The 23,092-nt window shown below is 39.9% G+C and overlaps 1 protein-coding gene and 1 long non-coding RNA gene across 2 annotated transcripts in view; one reads left to right on the plus strand and one right to left on the minus strand.

Moving 5' to 3' along the window:
* ZRANB3 (zinc finger RANBP2-type containing 3) overlaps nucleotides 1–23,092 on the plus strand; it is a 269,676-nt gene that overhangs the window by 244,836 nt on the left and 1,748 nt on the right. Inside the window, exons 14-20 of the mRNA XM_060152984.1 lie at nucleotides 1,640–1,837; nucleotides 5,718–5,809; nucleotides 8,581–8,682; nucleotides 9,854–9,996; nucleotides 16,612–16,722; nucleotides 17,785–18,187; nucleotides 21,085–21,216. Coding sequence (XP_060008967.1) covers nucleotides 1,640–1,837; nucleotides 5,718–5,809; nucleotides 8,581–8,682; nucleotides 9,854–9,996; nucleotides 16,612–16,722; nucleotides 17,785–18,187; nucleotides 21,085–21,216 — 1,181 coding nt within the window. The remainder of the gene's footprint in view (nucleotides 1–1,639; nucleotides 1,838–5,717; nucleotides 5,810–8,580; nucleotides 8,683–9,853; nucleotides 9,997–16,611; nucleotides 16,723–17,784; nucleotides 18,188–21,084; nucleotides 21,217–23,092) is intronic.
* Nucleotides 18,270–23,092, minus strand: part of LOC132522406 (uncharacterized) — a 39,036-nt gene continuing 34,213 nt past the window's right edge. Inside the window, exons 3-4 of the long non-coding RNA XR_009541193.1 lie at nucleotides 22,643–22,740; nucleotides 18,270–21,462 (exon numbers count right to left, since the gene is read on the minus strand). This is a non-coding gene — a long non-coding RNA (uncharacterized LOC132522406). The remainder of the gene's footprint in view (nucleotides 21,463–22,642; nucleotides 22,741–23,092) is intronic.

The raw sequence follows: 23,092 nt of genomic DNA on the forward strand, positions 1-23,092 counted from the left end.
TCCCGGACCAGGGCTCGAACCCACGTCCCCTGCATTGGCAGGTGGATTCTTAACCATTGTGCCACCAGGGAAGTCCCCAAGAGCAATACATATTCTAAGTAATGGTGATATTACTGTGTATGATAGTTATAATTATTAGATTAATACTACTGCAGTTTGACATAATGATTTCCAACCTTGGTGTGGATGCATCCCAAAAGCATTAAAAAGCGGAATTAATTCTAATCCATCTACATTTTAGTTTAGTTTATTATTTTAAACTTTTTATTTTATATTGGAGTATAATTGGTTAACAATGTTGTGTCAGTTTCAGGTGTATGACAGAGTGACTCAGTTATAGTATACATGTATCCATTCTTTTTCAAATTCTTTTCCCAATTGGGTTGTTACATAATATTGAGCAGAGTTCCCTGTGCTGTACAGTAGGTCCTTGTTGGTTATCCATTTTAAATATAGCAGCATGTAGATGTCTATCCCAAACTCCCTAACTATCCCTCCCCCCCCATAATTCATCCACATTTTTAAATCAATACCTGCCATATAACAGTTTGAGGAAACAGTGGAATTCAAAAACTTAAAGGAGCAATATTAGGATATAGGACTGGAAAGTCCTATAAAGGTTGCTAACGCAGTCTCTAGTATGTTAGATAAAATTTGGTATAATATACATTGAACACTAGTATTGTGCTTTGTTCTTAACAGCTAGTGCTTATACTCAGCATCTTATAGCTCATATGCCCAGATTGGACGTATCTTGAATTCCAGATTGGATGTATCTAGTGGCCTATGTAACATCTCCACCTGGATGTCCAAATGGGTACCTCAAGCTTAACTTGTCCAAAATGGAATTCTTGATTCACCACCACCACATCTAACACTAAATCTTCTCTCCCCCCATCTTCCCCACATCGTGTTAAAAACCTAGAGGCAGTATCTTTGATTCTTCCCTCTCCTGCCACTTCATGAAGTTCTGCTAGTATAACCTCTACAATGTATCTTGATTCCAGCCACTTCATCTTCACTGCTACCGTCCCACTGGAAGCCACCATCATCTCTCTCTCAGGACCTCAGAAGTCTCCCTGAGGCTGGTCCTTCTCTACACAGCAGAGTGATCCTTTAAAAACTCAGATCATTACATTCCTTTGCTTAAAACCCTTTAATGGCTTCCAGTTACACTAAGAATCTAATCTAAGAATACAGGCCCCCTGGGGCCAGGCTTCCTAGATTCCTGAGCAGCTCTCAGCTCAAAAGGGCCTGCTGACTTTTCTCCTCCTACCCCATCCCCTTACTCACTTACTCTCTTTATCTGAAAAGATCCTATTTGTTTACCTGTTTATTTCTGCCCCTTGGAATGGAATCCCCAGGAAGCAGGGAAATTTCTGTCTTGTCTTTTCTGCTCTGCCTCTCCAGCACCTAGAGTAGTACTTGGTATTTAGTGACTCCCGATGCATGTTTTGAAAGAAAGAACAAACATTGTTGACTTTGTTTCTTTTTATAAAACCTAGCTGTGACTTTTTTTTAACCTTACTTTTCTATATTGGGCTTAGAGTACATAATGACTTTACCTAAATGTAAATTATTTGTTTGATTTTAATAAACTAATTTGTTTATTTGTTGTATAAATTTGTTCTACAAATAGATAGCCTCCACCACACCCAGTATAAAAACAGAAACGAGAAAGATGATTCTCGGAAAGACACCTCCGAAAAAATATGGACTAGTTCTGACGGGGAAAAACAAGTCCTTGCACATTCAGCACCTGAACCGTTAGCTGAGAGCCAGGAGGAAGTTTCAAAAACTGAGGGTGAGGACAGACTCACACCCCAGCCAGGTGATGGTAAGTCTTGCTTCCATTTCCAGGATCCAAATAATAACCATATACGTAGACACATAATACTGTTAGTAGACTTGCGATTACTACCTTGTTCCAGGTTCCTTGTATTCCCTTTTGTATTAAAAATACCAACTACTTGTAACTACATACATAAGCACCAGATGGCTGGAAGAGCAGAGCTGCTGACATTCAGATGTTACACAGAGAGCTAAACCCATACGTGGCCGCATGTACTATCTCAGGCCTGTTGCCCGGCCTCCACCGAGCCTGGCCCATTCTCCCGGTGAGAGGGTGGTTTTAATGTTTGGGGGTTCCTTTGGACCATGTGGATTGTTGTAAGATTGACAGATTATTAACAGCCACTTAGGAGGTCATTAACCCTTCACACATGAATTTCTTTTAAATGGCTACAATTAATTGGCATATTTTATATTTAGGGTTTTGAGGGTTTTTTTTTTTAATAATTTCAAGACTGTGTGAATCATGACTGTGTTTGGAACCAGCCATGTAGTGTCTCAGATTTATTTACTTTTTTGTTGTTTCCATTCATCATTTACAGCTGTGATGGTTAGCAAATACCAGCCTATATGTCATACATCACTCTTTATGGGCCAACTGGCAAAAGATTGTGCGTACTTTTGGGTTATTTTCTTTGTTACTCAGTTGGTGACCATAGTAACCCACAGGTTGATGTTCTCATTATAACAACCCCAAAATGGTTGGGATGGACTGTCAGTTTTTCTTTTAAGGTAGTTGCTGTTAAACATAGATAATTTAGAGTTGGGTTCATAGCTCTAAAATGAAATGTTCATTTAAGTATTTCTGAGCTCAGGGCATCCTCCTTTCTTCTTTACTCAGCTTTCCTTTCCTCTAATTCCTCAAGGTCTTCCCAGAACTATCTTACAATGGATCCTGTTTAGATCTGTTAATTTTAACGGCCTTTAAGTAGACAATGTAGACTCAGACTCTTTGTCTCTAGTTTCCTTGTTCTTGCTGTGACAGTCCCTCCAGTGCTGATGAAGCTGTTGCTCTAGGATAGCGTACTGCTCGGTTAACTAAACATCAGACCCAGAATCAGCAACTGGCAATTGTCATCAGCTGGGCCATGAGTCTCTCCATCTATGGCAGGGAAATACTGGTGTATTAGTTACAAATTGGTCCCCTGATGAAGACATATGTTAGCTTTACTTACACATACTTTTCAAAAATCACTAGACTTTTATTTATTTATTTATTTATTTACCGGAGTATACTAGCTTTATAATACTGTGTTAATTTCTGCTGTGCAGCAAAGTGAATCAGCCACACGTGTACATATATCCCCTCTTCCTTGGGTTTCCTTCCCATTCAGGTCACCACAGAGCATTGGGTACAGTTCCCTGTGGTATACAGTCTGTTTTCATTAGTTATCTTTTTTTTTTTTTTTTTTTTTCGCGGTACGCGGGCCTCTCACTGTTGTGGCCTCTCCCGTTAACGGAGCACAGGTTCCGGACTCACAGGCTTAGCGGCCATGGCTCACGGGCCTAACCGCTCCGCGGCATGTGGGATCTCCCGGACTGGGGCACGAACCCATGACCACTAGCATCGGCAGGTGGACTCTCAACCACTGCGCCACCAGGGAAGCCCCATTAGTTATCTCTTTTATACATAGTAGTGTATGTATGTCAATCCCAATCTCCCAATCCACCCTACCCGCCTTTTCCCCCTTGGTATCCAAAAATCACTAAACTTTTAAAAATTCTATTCTGCTATTGAAACTTGCATTGACCTCATCCAGTAGACAATGCCAGCATTTCCCCCATACCTATTCCCTCTTCTCTCTCTTTTTTTTTTTTTTTTTTTACTTCTCAAATCACTGGACTGAGACTGCCACAAAAGCGATATGCTTCACGTCCACTCACTAACATGAATTTCCTTGAAAAACAGAAGGAAGACAGAGAAGGCACATTATAGTAAAATGCTTCTTCTATCCACATATGCTCTTTTAGAACCAGAGCGGTATATACCACGCTGGAACTGTAGTTTCGTTCTAACTGGAATTCTAGGGGTCTGGAAGGATGGCTATATCTTCAAAAGATGCATTATCTGTAGTTTCAAACCATTAAATTATACTTCATGAAAACAATGAAAAGAAAAATATGTCCCCTAATGTAGCTACTAGCTACCAAGAATGTCCACTGACTTGGAGTTGTTCTCGAAATGCTTTTTATCAAAGAATGACTTCTGGTCTTTAAGCATTAATGCGTTAACCGTAGTTCTTCAAATCTGGAGACACAGTGATTATGAGATGCACTTACTTTATGTACATTAAAGAAGAAAACAACTCTGTCAATTAAGCTACGACACAATAAATTAATGATAGCCCAGACCAGATCATAAGACCCTCTGTTGCTTTGACATCACTTGCATTTGTTCTGAGGGATCTGGCAGCTTCTCCTGCCTTCCCTTGCCTTGCTTGGCATGTAATAGACAACCCTTTTGCACATTTCAGGATTCAAATATAACACATCTTTCTCTGTTTGCAGTGATCTCCCTTTCTTAGGTCCCGTGGAGCACTTGGTTATTCCTTGGCAAGAATAAGAAATTTCTCAATGAGAAATTCTGGTTATTCCTCTGGTGATACATAGTTGCTTCTTTAATAACAAATTTATGCTCTTCTGCTCTGCGTCCAAGTTTTTCGTATACATGATAACTTTTCATTTCAATCCCAAACCATAGTGAAACATTTTGAAGACATTTTAAAGGTAATTAAACTTAATACTCAGTAACAACAATGCTTGTATCTCAAGCGTAGTGTCAAAGTGACAACGATATTGTAGTTATGACTAAGCTTATGCTCAGGCAGTGACAACTTCCTCACAACTGCCACCTGGCCAACCATGGTTGTAAAATGCCACGATTATTGACTGTAAGACATGCCAATTTCAGAGATGTTAAAGTGTGGAAAAAAATGTACATTTTGAATTTATGAAATATGGGAATAATCCACAATCCAAGTTTGTAAAGTGACTGATGCCTTAATTAGAAAAATTAAAGTAGATGACATGGCTAAAGAGAATCTCAAACAAATCATAGACTTCTAGATCTGGAAAAATACCTTAAAAGGTCACTGAGGAACTATGGCAGAGGTTAAGGGCACAGGCTCTGGAGCCAGATTACTGGTCTCTTACTAGTGGCCTTGGGCAGATTAATGTGCCTCAGTTTCCTCCTCTGTAAAATGCACTACTTAATTTCTGAGAGGTGTTAATATATGTACTTGGAACAGTACCTGGCACATTTTAAGTGCTTGATAAGTGCTAACTGTAATTATTATTTAGATCTGCTTGAATAACCCTATTTCTCTTGCAGAATATATTGGTCAGTAGGACTGAGAAAGGAAAAATAAAGAGGGATTATCAGAAAGGAGGCTTCTCCACTCATCTCCTTTGAATGTGAGGCACCAGGCCATCGGCCATCAGTCATTTAGGTGGCCCTCGACATAGCTGTATTGCTGCTGATAATCAAAATGGTGCTCCTTCAGTCTTAACTTAAACCCTCTCTAGCAACAGGAATAGATTCTAGAAGCCTTCAAGATCGATAAGGACTCTTGAGGGGCAGGAAGCTCTCCCTTATGCCTGACTCTTATCTTTGTAGCGAATGCTGAATTTCTTTTTTTCTTGTTGGGTCATTAGCAACAGTTCAAAGCAACTGGTTACCACATAAGCCAATCTGCTCTTAGATGGCCTACCATGTTTTATTTCACACCCAGACACATGTACTTTGTCAAATATGTTGATATATTTGTTATAGCCATTTTATCATCCTAACCCACAGAAGATTAGAATAAGCTGTTTTGGACAGAGGGCAGATTCACCTTCAGGTTCTTTTTTATCTTGTTTATTAGAACAGTTGAAGAGTACGGACACTTTGCCAGTGTGTGATACCTTAATGTTTTGTGCGAGTCAGAACACTGACCGGATTCACGTCTATACTAAGGTAAGCATCATGTGGATTCTGGAAACCTACAAAAGGCTTCCTTTTTTCATGTTTCAGTGGAGATAATTAATTTTATTAGCAATGAGATAGGCATCAAGTTCTTTTCCTCCTTAAAGCTAATTTTCAAATTCCTCTGTTAAATCTAAAGGCAATGATAGGTAAACAGCATAGTAGTTAAGAGTGTAGACTTCAGGGCCAGGGTGCCTCAGTTCAAACCTGTCACTAACTGTGGAATCTTGGACACAGTACTTAACTGCTCCGTGCCTCAGTCTCCTCAACTGTAAAATATGGAGGAGTTGTTGCCAGGACAAAATAAGCTAATTCCTGTAGGGGACTTAGCGCAGTGCCTGGCCGTCATGAGCTCTCACTCAGAGTTGGCTCCTGCACTGATCCTGCAGCTACAGCAGCAGTAGCGTCTCTACAGAAGCCTAAGCCTGCCCATCCGTGTGGAGTAAACCCTAGGAAGCTTTAACAATATGATTGCTCCGATTCCCGCCATAGCCCGGGTTAGCAGCACTCAGACTTTTCAGGACCTCTCTGCACTCCTAAAATTTGTTGAGGACCCAAAGAGCTTTTGTTTATGTGTGTTATATCTATTGATGTTTACTGTTTGAAATTAAAATGGAAACACTTTAAAATATTTGCTTAAGAGTAAGTCCATTACATATTTATAGAAGCATATTTTTATGAAAACTAATTATATCTGCCAAAACAAAAACAGTGTTCAGTGAGGAAAGTGGCATTGTTTTACAGTTTTAGCAATTTCCTCTGAAGTCTCAGTAGAAGACAGTGGGATTCTCAGATCTGCCTGTGCATGGGAAACTTCACTGTACATTCATAAGAGAATGAGAGTGAAAAAGGCCAATGATGTTGTACTATTATTATAAAACTCTTGTGACTCTCTGGATCTTCTGAAAAGTTCTTGCAGACCATGTGAGAATCTTTGGTCGAGAATAACTAGTGTGAGTGTTTGAGAGAAAAAATTGCTAAGATTATGAACACTTTTGTTTGTTCTACGGTTTCAAACCTCTAATCTTCATAAGTATCATAAAATAGTATTTGTGCGTTTTTAAACTCATGGGTCACCCTATTGAAAGAATGCCTTTTTGGTCTTGTTTTGTTTTGTTTTGTTTTTTGGCTGTACCACACGGCATGCGGAATCTTAGTTCCCCTACCAGGGCTAGAACCCTCACCCATCCTGTCCTCCACAGTGGAAATGTGGAGCCCTAACCACTGGACTACCAGGGAATTCTCAGAATGCCTTTTTAAAGATAACTTAGGTTGGAGCTGCCCAAACTCAGTTATGGGTTTTCTGATAAACCAAATATTAGATACAGATAGATGGTGTACCACGTAATAATCTTCAGTTCTAACTGAATATTAGAAGATACTGCTAGAAGATTAGAGATGGCTAGGATCCTGAATACCAGAAGCCCCAGGCAGCCTCCACTGTGGGACCACCACCAAGAGCGATACTGAGAATGAAGACAGGACACGTTCCCCTTAAAGGCTTGGACTTTGGTCCACCATGTGGAACGTCTAGACTCGGGGAGCACCAAGCACCCCTCTGCTCACCTAGAGACAGGTCTAAGTGCCTGCGCTTCCTTGTCCCCTCATATGGGGAGTTCCAGGCTGTGCTTCTCAGACCATCATGTCTACATGATCTGAGAATAACAGAGAACGGATCCCCCAGGGGCTGGAAGGTCGAGAAGCCGGAAGGCGGACCCCAGGCAGAGCACGTACAGGAATTCAGAAGCCCTTAAACTTTTTACTCTCAGTGAAGCCTCTGCATCCTGGATCATCTGATCAGGGTGTTTCCCCCTTGGGTGGAGACCGGAGAGAAACTGCAAACTCCTGGTAGAGAGTGGAGTGTGCCCACCGCCGGGCAAATACCGTGGCCTCCCTGACCCACATTCTGGCTCGAACGCCCCGCCTGTGCACTAGTCTCAAGTGCATTTTTATGACTCTTCTAAATACTTACATGTCCCCTTGCCGTGAAATGTTGTTCAATCAGTTTTCTAAACCTGAGACACTAAGCAGATGAAATGTCAACAGGGATTTTCACAGCTACAGGAGAGTTCAGATGAAAGCTTTCCTTTTTACCTTAGGAGATCTGAAATAAAATCTAGAAACAGAAATTTGGATAAAAATCCTAGTTCAGTGCCTAAAAGAGCACCCTTTAAAAGGAGGAGCAGTAACAGATGTTTAGCATCTTATGTCATGTTAATAGTATACCTCTAAAGAACTGTTCATTTCAGCCAGAATCCCGTGTCTAATGCAGAGTTTAGAGTAATGATTACATATCTAAACTTTTAATCACTATGTAAGTACTTTTTGTATGTTTTTTCCCCCAAAGTGATGTGGGAACTGTAACGTTACCTTTTGGCTGAGAGAATTCTATAGAATGTGGGTTCAACTATTGTTTATACAGTAGATATCCGTATACAAAGATTCTTCTTTCCCTTTGTAAAAGAAATACTTCATGTTTAAACCTCGTATTTGACTGACCACACCCCTCTGCATGGGATCGCTTACCCTTAAGATTGAATGCAGTGAGGACACCCAGAGGGCGTGAGAGCCTGGCCCTCCTTCTCCACTCAGCGTTCTTTCAGGGGAGCTGTGTGGGTGGAATCTTGTCTAGAATGAGCCTCCTCAGTTTATCTTTTAGGAGACTGGGCATGTGATGCCATAATAGAATTCTTTACTTTTAAAATAATTATTAGTGCCTACAGACAAAATGTATTAATATTGCCTTCCTAATCTATAATCAGGATGGAAACCAGATGAACTGTAATTTCATTCCTTTGGATATAAAATTAGACCTTTGGGAAGATTTACCAGCAAGCTTTCAGCTGAAGCAAAATCGCTCCCTGGTAAGAATAGTCCTGCGCGTTTGTTCTAAATGAAAATTTGTTGAGTAATTTTAATGACCTTTTTTGAGTTTAATAAAAGCAGAGCACTTTGTGGCCCGTTGCAGAGTCAAATCACTGGTTGCATTTTAATCAGTCCAGGCAGTGCCTATGAATTACCCCGGTGCTAAGAATAAAATGAAATCTGTTTCCTTGGCAAATGATCACACCTAGGTTTGCTGTTTCTGTGTATAGAATCATCCTCACATCATTTAATTTCTCATTCACAGGATTAGCAACTGTGATGTTTGTATCTGACAGAACCACCTTTTATCTTTGTAGATTAAGTTCTAACACTGACAAGCTCTGAGAGCAGGGATAATACCACGTGAGGTGACTCCATTCGTTGCTGCAAGCATGTGTGTGCAGCCGCAGGCCACATACCCGTTGGGGAGTCCTTAGTTCTCCTCTGTGGCTGATTTATCTTCACTGCTAAGAAGGGTCAGCATCGCAGGGGCTGAGCCAGCAGGCAGTGTACCACTTTTTACAAGAAAATAGTGATTATGTTTTTGCCCTTTGAGCGGAAATGAAACGTTGCCCTTGGTTGGCTGCACCTGTCTCAAAGGAAAAGGTAGCCATGAGCTCTTTTCTTTGGTATCATGTAATCTTGATTCTCAGATTGCCAGAAAATAACCAATTACCTATAACTGACCAATAAGTAAGAGTAATGGCAACCCTAATAAAAGGTGCCAGATTTATTATTGACGGCTTCTTTCCTGTGAGAACGTAGGTAGTCAGGTACAAGCGATGCTCAGATGTTGCACTGTGACTGTCACCACCACAAGACCCACTGTCCCCAAGACCAGTTTTGCCTCGGCCACTGGTGGGGTGTGTCTTTCCAACAGCCAGACCACTTTTGGTCTCTATGTGCATTAAAGACATAGGCTGAGTGTCCTGAAGCGTGCCTTTAGAGAGTCTATGGCTTAAACGAGACCTATGCAGAACTGGCCATAGATAGTTCACAATAAAGAGAGGAGAACTGCATCAAATTGAAGGAAGCCTTAAACTGTGAAACTCAAAGCCTATTTGGGGGATATAATGAAACATCAGTTTTCAGATGTTATAAGTAGCCTCACTTTCAAAGGAAGATGCCTGGCGAGCTGTACACTCCTTTCATTATCTCATTTTCTGCCAGATTTTGAGGTTTGTTCGAGAATGGAGCAGTCTAACTGCTATGAAGCAAAGGATAATCAGGAAAAGTGGGCAGCTGTTCTGCAGCCCAATTCTTGCTCTGGAAGAGATCACAAAGCAGCAAACCAAACAAAACAGTACCAGGAGGTATGAGTTGTCTGTCTTTATTTCGTACTTTATTACTCGTCATAGTTATTTCTACCGGAGGGTCTAAGGCATTTTATTAACCACTAATGAGATCCTGATGAGTTAAGAGAAAATTATACATCAAATGACAGCTTATATTTTGTGAACTTGATCATATCTGCTGGAAAGGATTCAAGTTGTCTGGGGGGGGGGGGTCTTGCTCACTATGGGTCCTGCTCGTCAAGAGAGAGGCCAGAGTCCCAGGTTGATCTGACCTGTGACCTGCCCAGCCTGGGCTACTGGTTGACAAGAGGAAAACATTTCCCTGATATAACAGTGGAACCTGCCTCTGGGCCCCATCTGCCCTTCATTCTTGGAGTGTGAATCTTGGGTACCATGCAGCATGGGAGCTGGTTCTGTTTGATGTACTACCAGGCAAGTAGCAGAAGGTTAACAATTTTCATGCCCATGGTTGGAAACAACGTAATAGGAAAGGTTAAATGTCTCACATTTGTAACTGTCTTGCCTTTATCATTATAGGTCCCTTTCTACTCTCTGCACACTACCTTTCCTTTCTTGGCATCATCATCATCTTTGCCTCACTCAGACATCCCCTTGTGTGATCTGAAATCCCCATTCTCTGTAGACTCTTGTTCAGCATGAAGCAAAGATTCACAGGGAAAGCAGTCAGCCATTCTACACCCCAACTCTTGCTTTGGAAGAGATCACAAAGCACCAAACCCAACAGCAGCATTGGCAGAAAAAGCCCCTTCCTTTAGCTCTTGCTGTCTCCATATACCTGTACTCTCTTCATCCTCACATTCCATCATTTTATGATCTCTAGCTTTTTCCATGCACACAGGTGAAAAAAATCCATCAATGCGATGTGAAGGGGTGCAGCTGGTTAACTACATTATATTGCAATACTGTGAAAATCTCTTCAGCTGTTTCAGAATAGAGCTGTGGTATATTCATATGCGAGAACAAGGAACGATGTTTGTGATAAATTGTTAAGGGTAAAAATAAGTATAAAAAAGGATGGAGACACAAACATATAATTGCTATCATTGACATAGTAAGTGTCGGGGAGGATACCTTAGAAACACGTATCAGAGGTTTCTCTAGGACTTTGTTCTCAAACGGGCAATTTCTTCTCTGGGTAGCAGTCTTGTGAGACATTTTTAGATTTTCACAATTAGGGGATACAACTGGGAACATCTAGTGGGTAGAGGCTGGGATATTGCTAAAAATTCTGCAGTGAACAGGAACAAACAAATAGTTACTGATTTCAAAATGTCACTAGTGCACTGTTGAGAAGTTCTACTCTACACCATACGATTAGAAGATTTGTGGAGATGGTAGGGACTTTATATTTTTTGCTGGGATTACAAACTCATGTGAGTAAAAACAAAGCAAGGAACTGTAAATGAATGAATGAGATCAGGTGTAAAACTAGAAAAGGATGGGGTAGGGAGCAGAGCTATAGCAAATTAGAAAGTACATAACCCATCTAACGTCACTCAAATTCAGATTAAAAAATAAAACACTGTAAGAGTCAAATAAAGCCTTTTGACTCGTTGGATATATCCATGAGCTGCCAGTTTTGGACTATCGCCTCAACTCTTTATACTGGTTGAATTTTCCCATGAGTGTGTATTGCCTTATGTAAAAAATACACTAAAAATATATGTGTGTATTTATACATACACACAGAAACCTACACATACATATACACACACACTTAACAAAAAACACGATGCCTGTTTTACTTTTCTCAATACTTCTTCCAGTCCTCTCCTTTTTTCATTTTTATAACCATAGTCTTAGTTGAAGTATTGGTCTTCTCTTTACATGATCATAATACCCTTCCTAACTGAATTTACAGCATGCCCCATTGTTTCTTCTCCAGCAGACATGGAAGCACCACCTCAGAAAGAAGGCTGGTCAGGTGTAAAAGCAAAAGTCATAAAATCAATATAAAACCAAGTCAGACACACAGTGTTATTTATAAAAATATATGTAGGTGATATATTAAAGATAAAACTATGTTAACAAGCAGCGGAGTAAATAATCAGATTTGTATTTTAAGAGCTCACTCTGGCAGCAGTTGGAAGATTAGACTGAAAGGGCAAGACTCGAAGGGAGACAAGTGGCATTAGCTTCCTGTGGCTGCCGTGACAAATTACCACAAACTTAGCAGCTTAAAACAACAGAAATTTATCTCACAGTTTTTAAGTCAGCAGTCTGAGTTGGCTCTACTTGTTTCTCTGCTCTGGATTTTACGAGGCTGAAAAAAAGATGGCTGGGCTCTTACTGATAGTCTGGGAAGAATCCATTTCCACACACATTCAGGTTGTTAACAGAATTCAGTTCATTGTGGTTGTAGGACTTAGGTTTCCTTGCTGACTGTCAACTGGGAGCCACTCTCAGCTTCTTTTTACTTCTAGCACATGGGCCCCTACATCTCAGGATCAGAAGTGGTGTGTGAAATCCTTCTCATGCTTTGAATTGCTCCCTGTCTTAAGGTCAGCTAATTCATAACCTTAATTACATCTGCAGCATCCCTTTACAGCATTACCCAGATAAGTGTTCAATTGAATACCAGGGGACAGGACTCCTAGGGAGCTATCTTTAAAATTCTGCTTACCATAGAAGTTAAGAGACTATTACAGTAGACCTGGAGAAAAAAGATGAGGGCTTTTATTGAGGCATTAGAAATGGGAATGGAGGAAAGAGAGTAAAGAGATGTGTTACAGAGGTAGATCTAGAGACCTTGGTCACTGATGAAAGAGAGGTGGAGAGAGGGGGCTCCAGGGACATGGACTTAGCAGAGCCATGAAAATGAAACATGTGCACCTGCAGAGGGGGATGCTTTGAGGAAGCATGCTGATTCTGGCTGTAGAACTCCAGTAAGTCTCAGTAAACTGGAGTAACTGTGTCTCTCTGAAAGCAGGTATGAAAGATGGGGCTACACAACAGCATTGATTGGAAGTCTATATGAGGAGCAGTTAGACATTGGATGCCTTGCCTTCCCACTGTCCTCTATAGAGAAACTGAACAAGAGAGGCACCAGTCTTGGAAACACCAACCTCAGTGGAGATAAATGGAGAGGCGTTATACTGGAAACTACACTCCCCAGGTCCCTTTCTTGGCTCAGCTGCCATACCAACAGCCACATTTTACTTTCTAGGCATGAGATTAGAGGATTCATCTCTGAAAAGATGGAATGGCTTCAGAATAAAGACACATATATACTAGTTTTCAGGAATTCTCCCAAAAGCAATGGCTAGAACTCCCAACATGATTATCCTCCAGTGGCATCCACTCATTTGCAGGCTGCGTCCAAGCTCAGAGTTTGTAGTCAGCTTTTGAGCAGCTCACTCTTAAATATAAATAGAAGCCAAGATCACCAGCCATTGTTTAGGTTCCTAAGTGGGTTTCCACTTGTCAAAGGGCAGGTCTGATTCACTTGGAAACCTGTGGGTTTAGAATGCCAAATTTATCCTCTAGCCACAGCTGATCTCTAAAGCAAGTCAACAGCCTAGAGCCCAGCACTGTTCTTTCTTTTTTTTTTTTTTTTTTTTGGTTGTGCTGGGTCTTGGTTGCAGCAGACGGGTTCCTTAGTTGCAGCATGTGGGCTCTTTAGTTGTGGCATGCATGTGGGATCTAGTGCTCTGACCAGGGATCGAACCCAGGCCCCCTGCATTGGGACCACAGTCTTAACCACTGCACCACCAGGGCAGTCCTGAGCCCACCACTCTTCTCATTGGTTCAGGCCACCTTCCAACTCACTCCTCTTTTACTGCAAAACTTGCCATCTCCTCTGATCACCCCCATCCAGGAATTATTTGAGTAGACAGCATTCTTCCTTCCCTATCTGTCAAAATTCGGATTTACCATAATCCTTTTGAAAGTTGGTGTGCTTACATGAACTTTCTGGCAAAACTCAATGGAAAATTAAATATTGGTAACGCAGCTACGTTTGAAAAGTTGCCAGCAACCCACTTTGGGGTTGATTGATCCATTTCTTGTGGTTTCCAAAAATTTGTACTTAAACCTCTCATAGGAAGTAACCTCTGGTTATTTTTAGTTCTTAAATCTCTGAATAGATTTCTCAGCATCTTTTTTTTTAATTAATGAATTAATTTATTTGTGGCTGCGTTGGGTCTTCGTTGCTGTGCACGGGCTTTCTCTAGTTGTGGCGAGCGGGGGCTACTCTTCATTGTGGTGCGCGGACCTCTCATTGCGGTGGCTTCTCTTGTTGCGGAGCACGGGCTCTAGGCACGCGGGCTTCTGTAGTTGTGGCTCGTGGGCTCTAGAGCGCAGGCTCACTAGTTGTGGCACACAGGCTTAGTTGCTCCGCAGCATGTGGGATCTTCCCGGACCAGGGCTTGAACCCATGTCCCCTGCATTGGCAGGCGGACTCCCAACCACTGCACCACCAGGGAAGTCCCAGCTTTCTCAGCATCTTTTAAAGTTACTAAATTAAGCTTCTAAGCTTTTAAACATTGAATAATCCCTGAGGCAAGGCTTAATATCCCATTGCCCATCAAAGCTAGAAGCTTTTGAGTTCTTTTAGAATATGCCGGAATACTTTAGCAAAGTGCTTTTGTCAAGGGAATGAAATGGTTGAAGATAGGAGGGGGGAGGGAATTTAGGAGCTAAAAGGGCAAGTTAAAGAATACTTAAAGAATTCACTGTGATTCTTTTTTTTGCTTTAAGAAAGACACACAAGTAGAAATGCCAACATGTGAAAAGATAGTCATCCTTCCTCTTAACAGAAGAAATGCAAATGTAAAGCTATAACAAGATACCTATCACCATTAGCAGAGATATTTTTAACTGATATACCTTGTGCTAGTGAAAGTGTGAGGAAACGGGCTCTCCATTGCTGGTGGATGTATAAATTTGTACAAAACCAGAGGAGAACAATTTGTCAAAATCTGTCCAAATTTAAAGCACCCAAGATCTTTGACCCAGCAATTCTACTTCTGGGAATTTATTCTACAGCTACTTCTTGTGTAGAAAATAGGGATATTTGGGATGGGGATATTTTGTACAGCATTGTTTGTGATAGCAGAGACTGGAACAACCTAAATGGACATTAATCAGAGACTGGTAAGATACATCATATGGTTTGTCGAAATGATGAAATAACATGCAGCCATTTAAAAAAATAGGGCAATTCTATGTGTGCTAAAATGGAAAGATCTCCAAGATGTATGTTTAGGTAAAAAGAGCAAGGTGAAGACTAATGTGTATATTATGCCACCATTTGTTTTTAAAAATAAAAAGTATAATGGGGAGTGACTGCTAATGGCTATGGGTTTCTTTTGGGGGTGATAAAAATGTTCTGGAACTAGATAGTGGTGAAGGTTGTACAGCCTTATGAATATACTAAAATGCACTGAATTGTAAACTTGAAAATGGTAAATTTTATGGTATGTGAATTGTATGTCCATAAAAATACAAAGAAAGAAATAAAAGTTATACACATAAAAAATGAACTATTTCTAGAAGGATGTATTGAAAATTGGCAACAGAGATAGTTTGGGGAAGCGGGGAGAAAAGGATGGGAATGGAAGGGAAACACTGTTCACCATATAAAGCAGTGCGTGCCTTTAAAATTGTGAAATATGTGCATGTATCACCTCATCAAAAAATTAATAAACTACTTTATAAAAAGGAGGAATTCTATTAATTACTAAATCTACTTCAACAACATAAAAGCAAATTTCTAAAATTTTACCTGTAACTGCACAATTCCATTGTGATTTAACTTGAATTTTATTGTCAAGTTACCAAATGAAGAAGTATTTGAGAATATGAAAAAAATGCATGTTTAAAGTAATTTTTAAAGAAAATTGCAATAGGTGTAAACTACTAGAGAAACTAGGCCATGCTAATTAGAAGGAATTAATTGGGTAATTGCATTTCACCTACTTAAATTCCCCCGTCACCTTTAATTGGAATAACTTTCCTCTTTACTTCCAGTCCCTAAACCATTATGTGGTATTGATAGTGTTGTGTAATAAGGTTCTGAATCCCACATCAAGAGTGGCTTTATTTCAGTGGAAGATTCCATAAACTCTATATGAGCTGATAATAATGGAAACAACCTTAAGATTATAGACAATGTGATTGAATCTAATTAACTAAAAAGAGAATCACTTTATCTGAATACATTGATACACTGTTATAACTGATTAAGGTGATGTGAGGAGCCTTGAAGAGAAGACCAATAGGCAGGTGAAAATCCAGTTAGAGATTTTCTGCACAGCTTGGCAAGCAGTTTACTTACGGCTGTCAGTGGTGCATGTATTTGATCATTTCTTATTCCTACACCCACGCCTTTTTTCCCCTAAGTGAAAATTTGTCCAAAGGATATTGAATGACTCTTGAATTTCTTAGAAAAATAAATCTTGAGAAAACTAATTTGGAACAAAGAGATGTGTTTCCTACATGTGGAGACCAATGTAGAGGGAAAAAATTCCATTCCCTAATTTAAGTATTAGCACAATGAATAGACTCATATATTTCTTTTTCTCCTATTGCTTTCACAAGGAGAAATGTGAACATGAACTAGAGAAACTGTTATAGGAGAGAGGAAATCTACTTCACATGTATTTGTTTTAGATACATAACCAAAGAAGATGTTGCTGTAGCCTCAGTGGACAAGGTGAAGAATGATGGGGGCCATGTCCGTCTGATCACAAAGGGGTCCAGGCCAGGGGTCCCTTCTACAAAGTAAGGGGTTTTTTTTTACTTGTCGGGCATAGTAGTACTAAGACTATTCCTTTAAATTTATGCTTTCATTTTTGTAATAATACTTTACCTTTGTGTGGCTACTTTACAGGTTACAAAAAGCTTTTACAATGTAATAGCTCTTCTGTCCTCCTAGCAACCCTGTGAGGCTCCTGATGCCCTCATCTTAGAAATTAGAGGTAAAGAAGGATCCTGCAGGTGGGTCAAGTGACCTGCCCCAGGCCACTAGATGCTAGCAGAGCTGAGGTCAAATCTGGGCTCTGCCCCCCAGTCTTGAGTTCTTACTATCATAAAAAGTTTTCTTTTAACACTCTAACAGCCAGCCATGGAAAATGAGCAAAGCAGCTATTGTAATTCCCATGTAGGACTTTTCAACAAAACTGAGTAATGTACCTTTTCCTTTTATTCTAACAAATGGAGTTTATGTCCTACCATGTTTCATCTCTAATTTTAATTCTGTCGACTCAGAGTTTACCCGTAGGAGGTGCGTATTTAGCAAGTCTCCTGTTCTAATTCCTATCAGCACTGTTAACTCCCTGGCTCTGTCACTTAATGGATATGAATGATCTTTTTCCTGAAGGCCAGCAGAGGCCGGAAGAGAGTGTTCCTGGAAGCCTTGGTAACGGCCTCTCGGTCCTAATGGGGTGTGTGACCTGACACATCTAGAGAGCAGGGTAGCCACTAACTTTAGCTGAGGTTTTCCATCACCCTGTCCTTTCCCAGCCTAAAGAAGCATTTTCTAACTTCTCATTTTCCTTCTCGAGAGTCTGAGTGTGTAACTTGAAGACATCTAAGTTCCCAAGAGAGGCAGCATATTTTTTTGCAAATTTATTTTTTTGAACACAACATTCCTTCTTTTACTTGCCGTGGAGTAGAGTGTGCCGACTATAGCTATTTCATTTCCACACTGAATCACAAAATCTGTGGGCCCCATATTTACTGTTTATCAGTATAGAAACTTTGAAGACCTTTAAATGAAGTAAAAATTACTTTGAATAGAGTAAGCCTTCATTAGTTACCTAATCAATATTTTGCTCATTCTAGAGAATTTTTTGAAGATGGAGCTTGTGTCCCATTTCTAAATCCCAGCACAGCCCAAGCTGATCTCACTGTGAAACCTTCTACATCCAAAGGCTATTTGCAAGCTGTGGATAATGAAGGAAATCCACTTTGCCTTCGCTGTCAGCAACCCACTTGCCACAGTAAGCAAGAGCATAAAGCAAATGCTTGGGATTCACGGTTTTGCTCTCTGAAATGTCAGGAGGAGTTTTGGATTCGATCTAATAACAGTTACCTGCGGGCCAAAGTATTTGAAATTGAACATGGCGTGTGTCAGCTATGTAATCTGAATGCACAAGAACTTTTTTTACGTCTGAGAGATGCCCCTAAAAGTCAGAGGAAGAATCTTCTGGATCTTACCTGGACCTCAAAGCTCCCATTAGAACAGGTAAATTATAATCATGTGACTGATAGAAGGCAACATTGCACTGAGTGATGAATACTGACTCACTTTCTTTTTTTAAACTTTTTAATATGGGGATTTTCAAATACATATACAAAAGTAGAGAGAATGATGGACCCACATACCCATCACCAAACTTTAACAGTTATCAACATTTTGCCATTCATCTTCATCTGTCCCTCACCTCAATTCTTTCTCTCTCCTGGAATTATTTTAAACCAAATTCCAGACAGCGTTTCATTTCACCCTTAAATACTTTCATTATGTGTGTCTCACAGATAAAGACTTTCTTTCTCCCTCCCCCCCTTTTTCTTTCTCTCTTTTATTATTTATTTATTTATTCTTTTAATTGAAGTATAGTTGATTTACAATGTTGTGTTAATTACTACTGTACAGAAAAATGACTCAGTTATACATATATATACATTCTTTTTTTAATATTCTCTTCCATTATGGTTTCTTCATCATAGGTCTCTCTTTTAAATATCCCAATATCCATTATCACACCCAACACAATTATAATTCCGCAGTTATAGTAAGTCCGTGTTTGGTTTCCCATGTTCTCTCAGAAATGTCTTTTTACAATTGCTTTCTTCAAATTAGGATCAAAATATCACCCACACATTGCATTTGGTCATTACACCTTTTACGTTCCATATAATCTGTAATATCACCCCATCCCTTTTTTACACTATAAATTGTTACATTTGCCTTTAGAATTTCCCACATTCTGGATTTGTCTCCCTGTATCCTCATGATGTTGTCTGACATGTTTCTCTATCCCCCCTGATTTCCTGAATAATGGTTATAAGATCTAGAGGTTTAATTAGATTCTGACTAGATTATTTTGGGAAGAGACCTTAACAGATGGTACATTGCATTGAGAGGCACTTACGGTATGCTTGTTCCACTTTTCATGGTGTTAATATTGAATGACAAGGGGTAAACAGATAACCCCCAAAATGTAGTCGTTACAATGAGAAGAAAACTTATATATGTTTATCCCATTGTAAAATGTAATTCATGACAAAAATAGTATTCTTAGCACACTATTCTCAGTATTTACTTTGACTCCCAAAACTCAGTTGGATTTCCAGTGTTGTGATCTGATAAGTACTAAATTTCAAACTAGAGCAAAATGTGTAATTTTGTAGTAAGCTTAGTTTTGAAAAAAATCACTCTCCGTCTGCTAAAATATTGGGTAAGTTCCAGCCAGGGAGTCAAATCTTATATTTTTATTTACCTAGTATTGCTGAATCATGACAGAATTAATAAGCATTTCTGCAAAGATGAATTAGCATGACTTTGTTAGGGAAATGCACTCTTCCCCTAATGTTATCCAGAGTTCCTGAAAGATCCTTTGGTCTAACTGGTGAGGGTCACGTCACACCCATCCCGGAGGTGTCAGCCAGACTCCAGTTGCTTGCTGCTGCCTCCATGTGGAGGCTTCCAGAAGACACACAATGAAATGACTCAAGAACATCTTGAAAGCAGTCTGTCCAAGAATGCACAAGTTACACAGTACACATCTAAAAGAGAAGCACTCAGAGAATCAGGAGCACCGCAGGGCCCAGATGGAATGACCAGTGGGAGAGGGAGTGATTCTTTCTGGAGGTGAGTTTAGGATGTTGAAGACTGGCCCCAAGTGATTCCGAATTGCTGGGAAGAATAAAGAAGCACCTTCTGGATCACAGGATCTGTCAGAATGGAGACTGCTCGGCACAGAAGAATCGGTTACAAAAGACAGAACCAAAATGGATTTTTTTTTCCTAAGAATATGCCATTTGCTTGATGCACAAGACTGCCACATGAAGTCTCCTCCCACAATGCCAACCTCAAAAATAAAAATCATTATATATCTTCTAACAGAATTTGGGAAGTTCAGTGTAGAAGAGACAGTCAGTCCATCTGTAACAGAGTTAAGGTGGACAAAGGTTACTGCTCCAATTTGCTGCTTCCTGGGGCTGCTCTTGGGCCAGACACTGCTGCTAAGGTCCCTGAGCCATCCATGGGCCTGACAACTTTCCTAAAGCACTTTAGAGCTATGTCACAGATTCCCATGGCCAGCAGCCTTGAAGTCGATTATAATATCTTCCTTGTTCAAGACCAAGGAACAAGGAAGATATTATAATATCGTCTTCACACTCGTCTTTGTGATATTTAAACAACTCTACACTGCTATGTTGTGAGCTGGTTTTACTACCTCAGATAAAATGCTAAAATACATCCCGTTTGAATGTAGGTTATTATTCGTTAAATATGAAGTATGCATATATGGACTGGCCTAAATAGTGGCTGCTTTAAATGAACATCTTTTTTATTCCAAATATGCAAGCAACAGAGATTTGTTCTAGAAATTTGATTCCAGTCCATGTAACTTAGGAGGTTCCCAGGTAATAGCATAAAAGTTCTGGGTGATATCTGTTAATATTAAACTGTCATTGGTATACTAACAAATGCATTTAGGTCAACAATTAAAAGACGAGTCAGTAATATTCAGAAGTTTTTCATTTCTAATCTGTTCTTTTTTTTTTTTCTCAGTTTTGTTTTAGTGACTATATAAACTAGCTCAAAGGTGCAGAAGCAATTGATTATTCCCAGTCTGTCAGAAGGCTTGGTATTTTATACTTGTAATTTTTTCAAAATGGGTTAGGTAAGGGGGGGAAAAAACCTTTTTCAGAAACATATTTTTTATTGCTTTCAAATTGCTAACCTAGAGGGTTTTTCCTACTCACAATAAAAGCTATATAAAAAAAAAAAAGCTAAACCATCCTAATGTATTTTTCCCTGTGATTCTGCTGTGTGAACATGATTGCACAATGCAAACCCAACAGTTCCCACAGTGTATGTTGAAAATTGCTGATCTTGTGTTCTTATTACAGCTTAATGAAATGATAAGAAACCCAGGGGAAGGGCATTTCTGGCAGGTGGACCACATCAAGCCAGTGTCTGGTGGAGGAGGACAGTGCTCCCTGGACAACCTGCAGACCCTCTGCACAATCTGTCACAAAGAGGTCAGTGAAGCTCGCAGACACATTTGACTCCATCTTGAGATATCAAATTGAAAATTGTGCATACAGGTGTGGAAGATTACGTGTGTGAATCTATATCCCTAGTCTGGGATCCGAGATTTATTTTATTCTTTTCATCACTTAACACTTGAGTTTTCTCTTGGGGCCTATGCAAGCTCTCAGTCACAGATGAAAAACAAACTGCTTCCCTTTCTATTCATTCTAGGACCAGGAAATTTTCACCACCACCTAGAAGAAAATGAATACAACTTACATATTGCATAGTCTTGAAAAGATCCAGATCCTCAAACTAGAAGTTTAGTAAATGGGGACAGTGACATATGTTTGCATCTGCAGCTAAATATGTCCTGAAATATCTGAGAACATTAATAAATTATCTCTAGGACCAACTCAGTTCAACATGCAAACATTACACTGCTGACCTAAATGTGAAACCTGTTAACCTTGGTACATCTTGGAGCAATTACCTATTGCTTAAGAGGAGAAGAAGAGAATGACATAATATTGTCTGTCAACTAGGATGAATTTTTAACAGGCAGTTCAGCAAAAGGTCATAGGATCTGCCTCTTGAGATATAATCTTAGAAAGAAGCACACATTCAATATGCAACTTTGTATCCAACTTTTTTTTTAATTATGGCAACATTTAAGCATTTTCCCATTCCCATGATAAGCATTCAGTGTTTATCATCTGAAATGGCTGCTATTGTCCTGTTGAATATGTTTCTACTTTGGTTTATTCAGCCATTCTCATACTGATGAACGCTGAAGTTGTTTACATTTTTTGGTGCATATACACAATGCTGCCAACCGCGTTTTTCTGTATATAATTTTTTACATTTTGAGGTTGTTCCTTTAGATTCTCAGATGTAAAAATCACTGAGTCAAGTGTTTAGATATTTTTGAGACTGTAGGAGATAAATTTTCTCCAAGCTGTTTTCCAAAGGACTACGCTCATATACGCTCCTTCCCCCCCGGCACTGAACGGGAGTGCCCGTTTAACTGCACTTGTTATTGCCGATGCGGTGAGAGAAGAATTATTGTGTTTACAAAAGACCCTGATGTTTGTAAAAATGCTCATCAATTGTATTTACACCTTTTTTTTTCTTTCATTTTTTGGCCGTGCCATGCGCTATATGGGATCTTAGTTCCCCGACCAGGGAGCAAACCCATGCACCCTGCGTTGGAAGCGTGGAGTCTTAACCACTGGACCACCAGGGAAGTCCTACACTTTTGAGAACTGTTCAGCTCCTTTGCCAGTGTTCATATCATATGAGCACTTTCTTAGCCTCCTTTTAATATTTCAGATTCCTCAATTTCTCCACAAACATAATATTTACATAAACGGGATCATCTCATAAGCAGGGCTTTTTATTTATTTTTAGTTTTAACCTTTTTTCTCTCCTTACCCCTTCCACCTGGATCACTTCACATGTACATGGACTTCAGCTGGGGAAAAAAAGTCATCTGATTTCTCAGCTGTGCAAATTATTAGCACATTCAAGACCTATAAGAAAATGAAGATATAGCAAAAGAGAATGTTGCACCCTCTGTAATCACTTTTTCAGAGTCTTATGAAAAACTTTATTTGTGGGAGCAGCAGAAGAATCCAGTTCTGTTCTATCTCGTTTTGGTTTTTTGCGTTGGCTTGGCTGTTGGGTTGGGAAAGGCTTCAGAGCCCAGAGAACAGGAGGTGGGTGGGCCCTGCACACACTACAGTCTGGGAAATTGCCATGTGGGTGAGGGGAATCATGGCCTCCCCTAGTCCACAAATGAGGTATTTACCATCTCACTGGGTAGCAAGACAGCCCCCAAAGCTGTGCATTTTCTCCTCAGCATCTGGTCCTAAGTGAACCTAC

This window comes from Lagenorhynchus albirostris, chromosome 6, assembly GCF_949774975.1.
Source record: "Lagenorhynchus albirostris chromosome 6, mLagAlb1.1, whole genome shotgun sequence".
NCBI lineage: Eukaryota > Metazoa > Chordata > Mammalia > Artiodactyla > Delphinidae > Lagenorhynchus > Lagenorhynchus albirostris.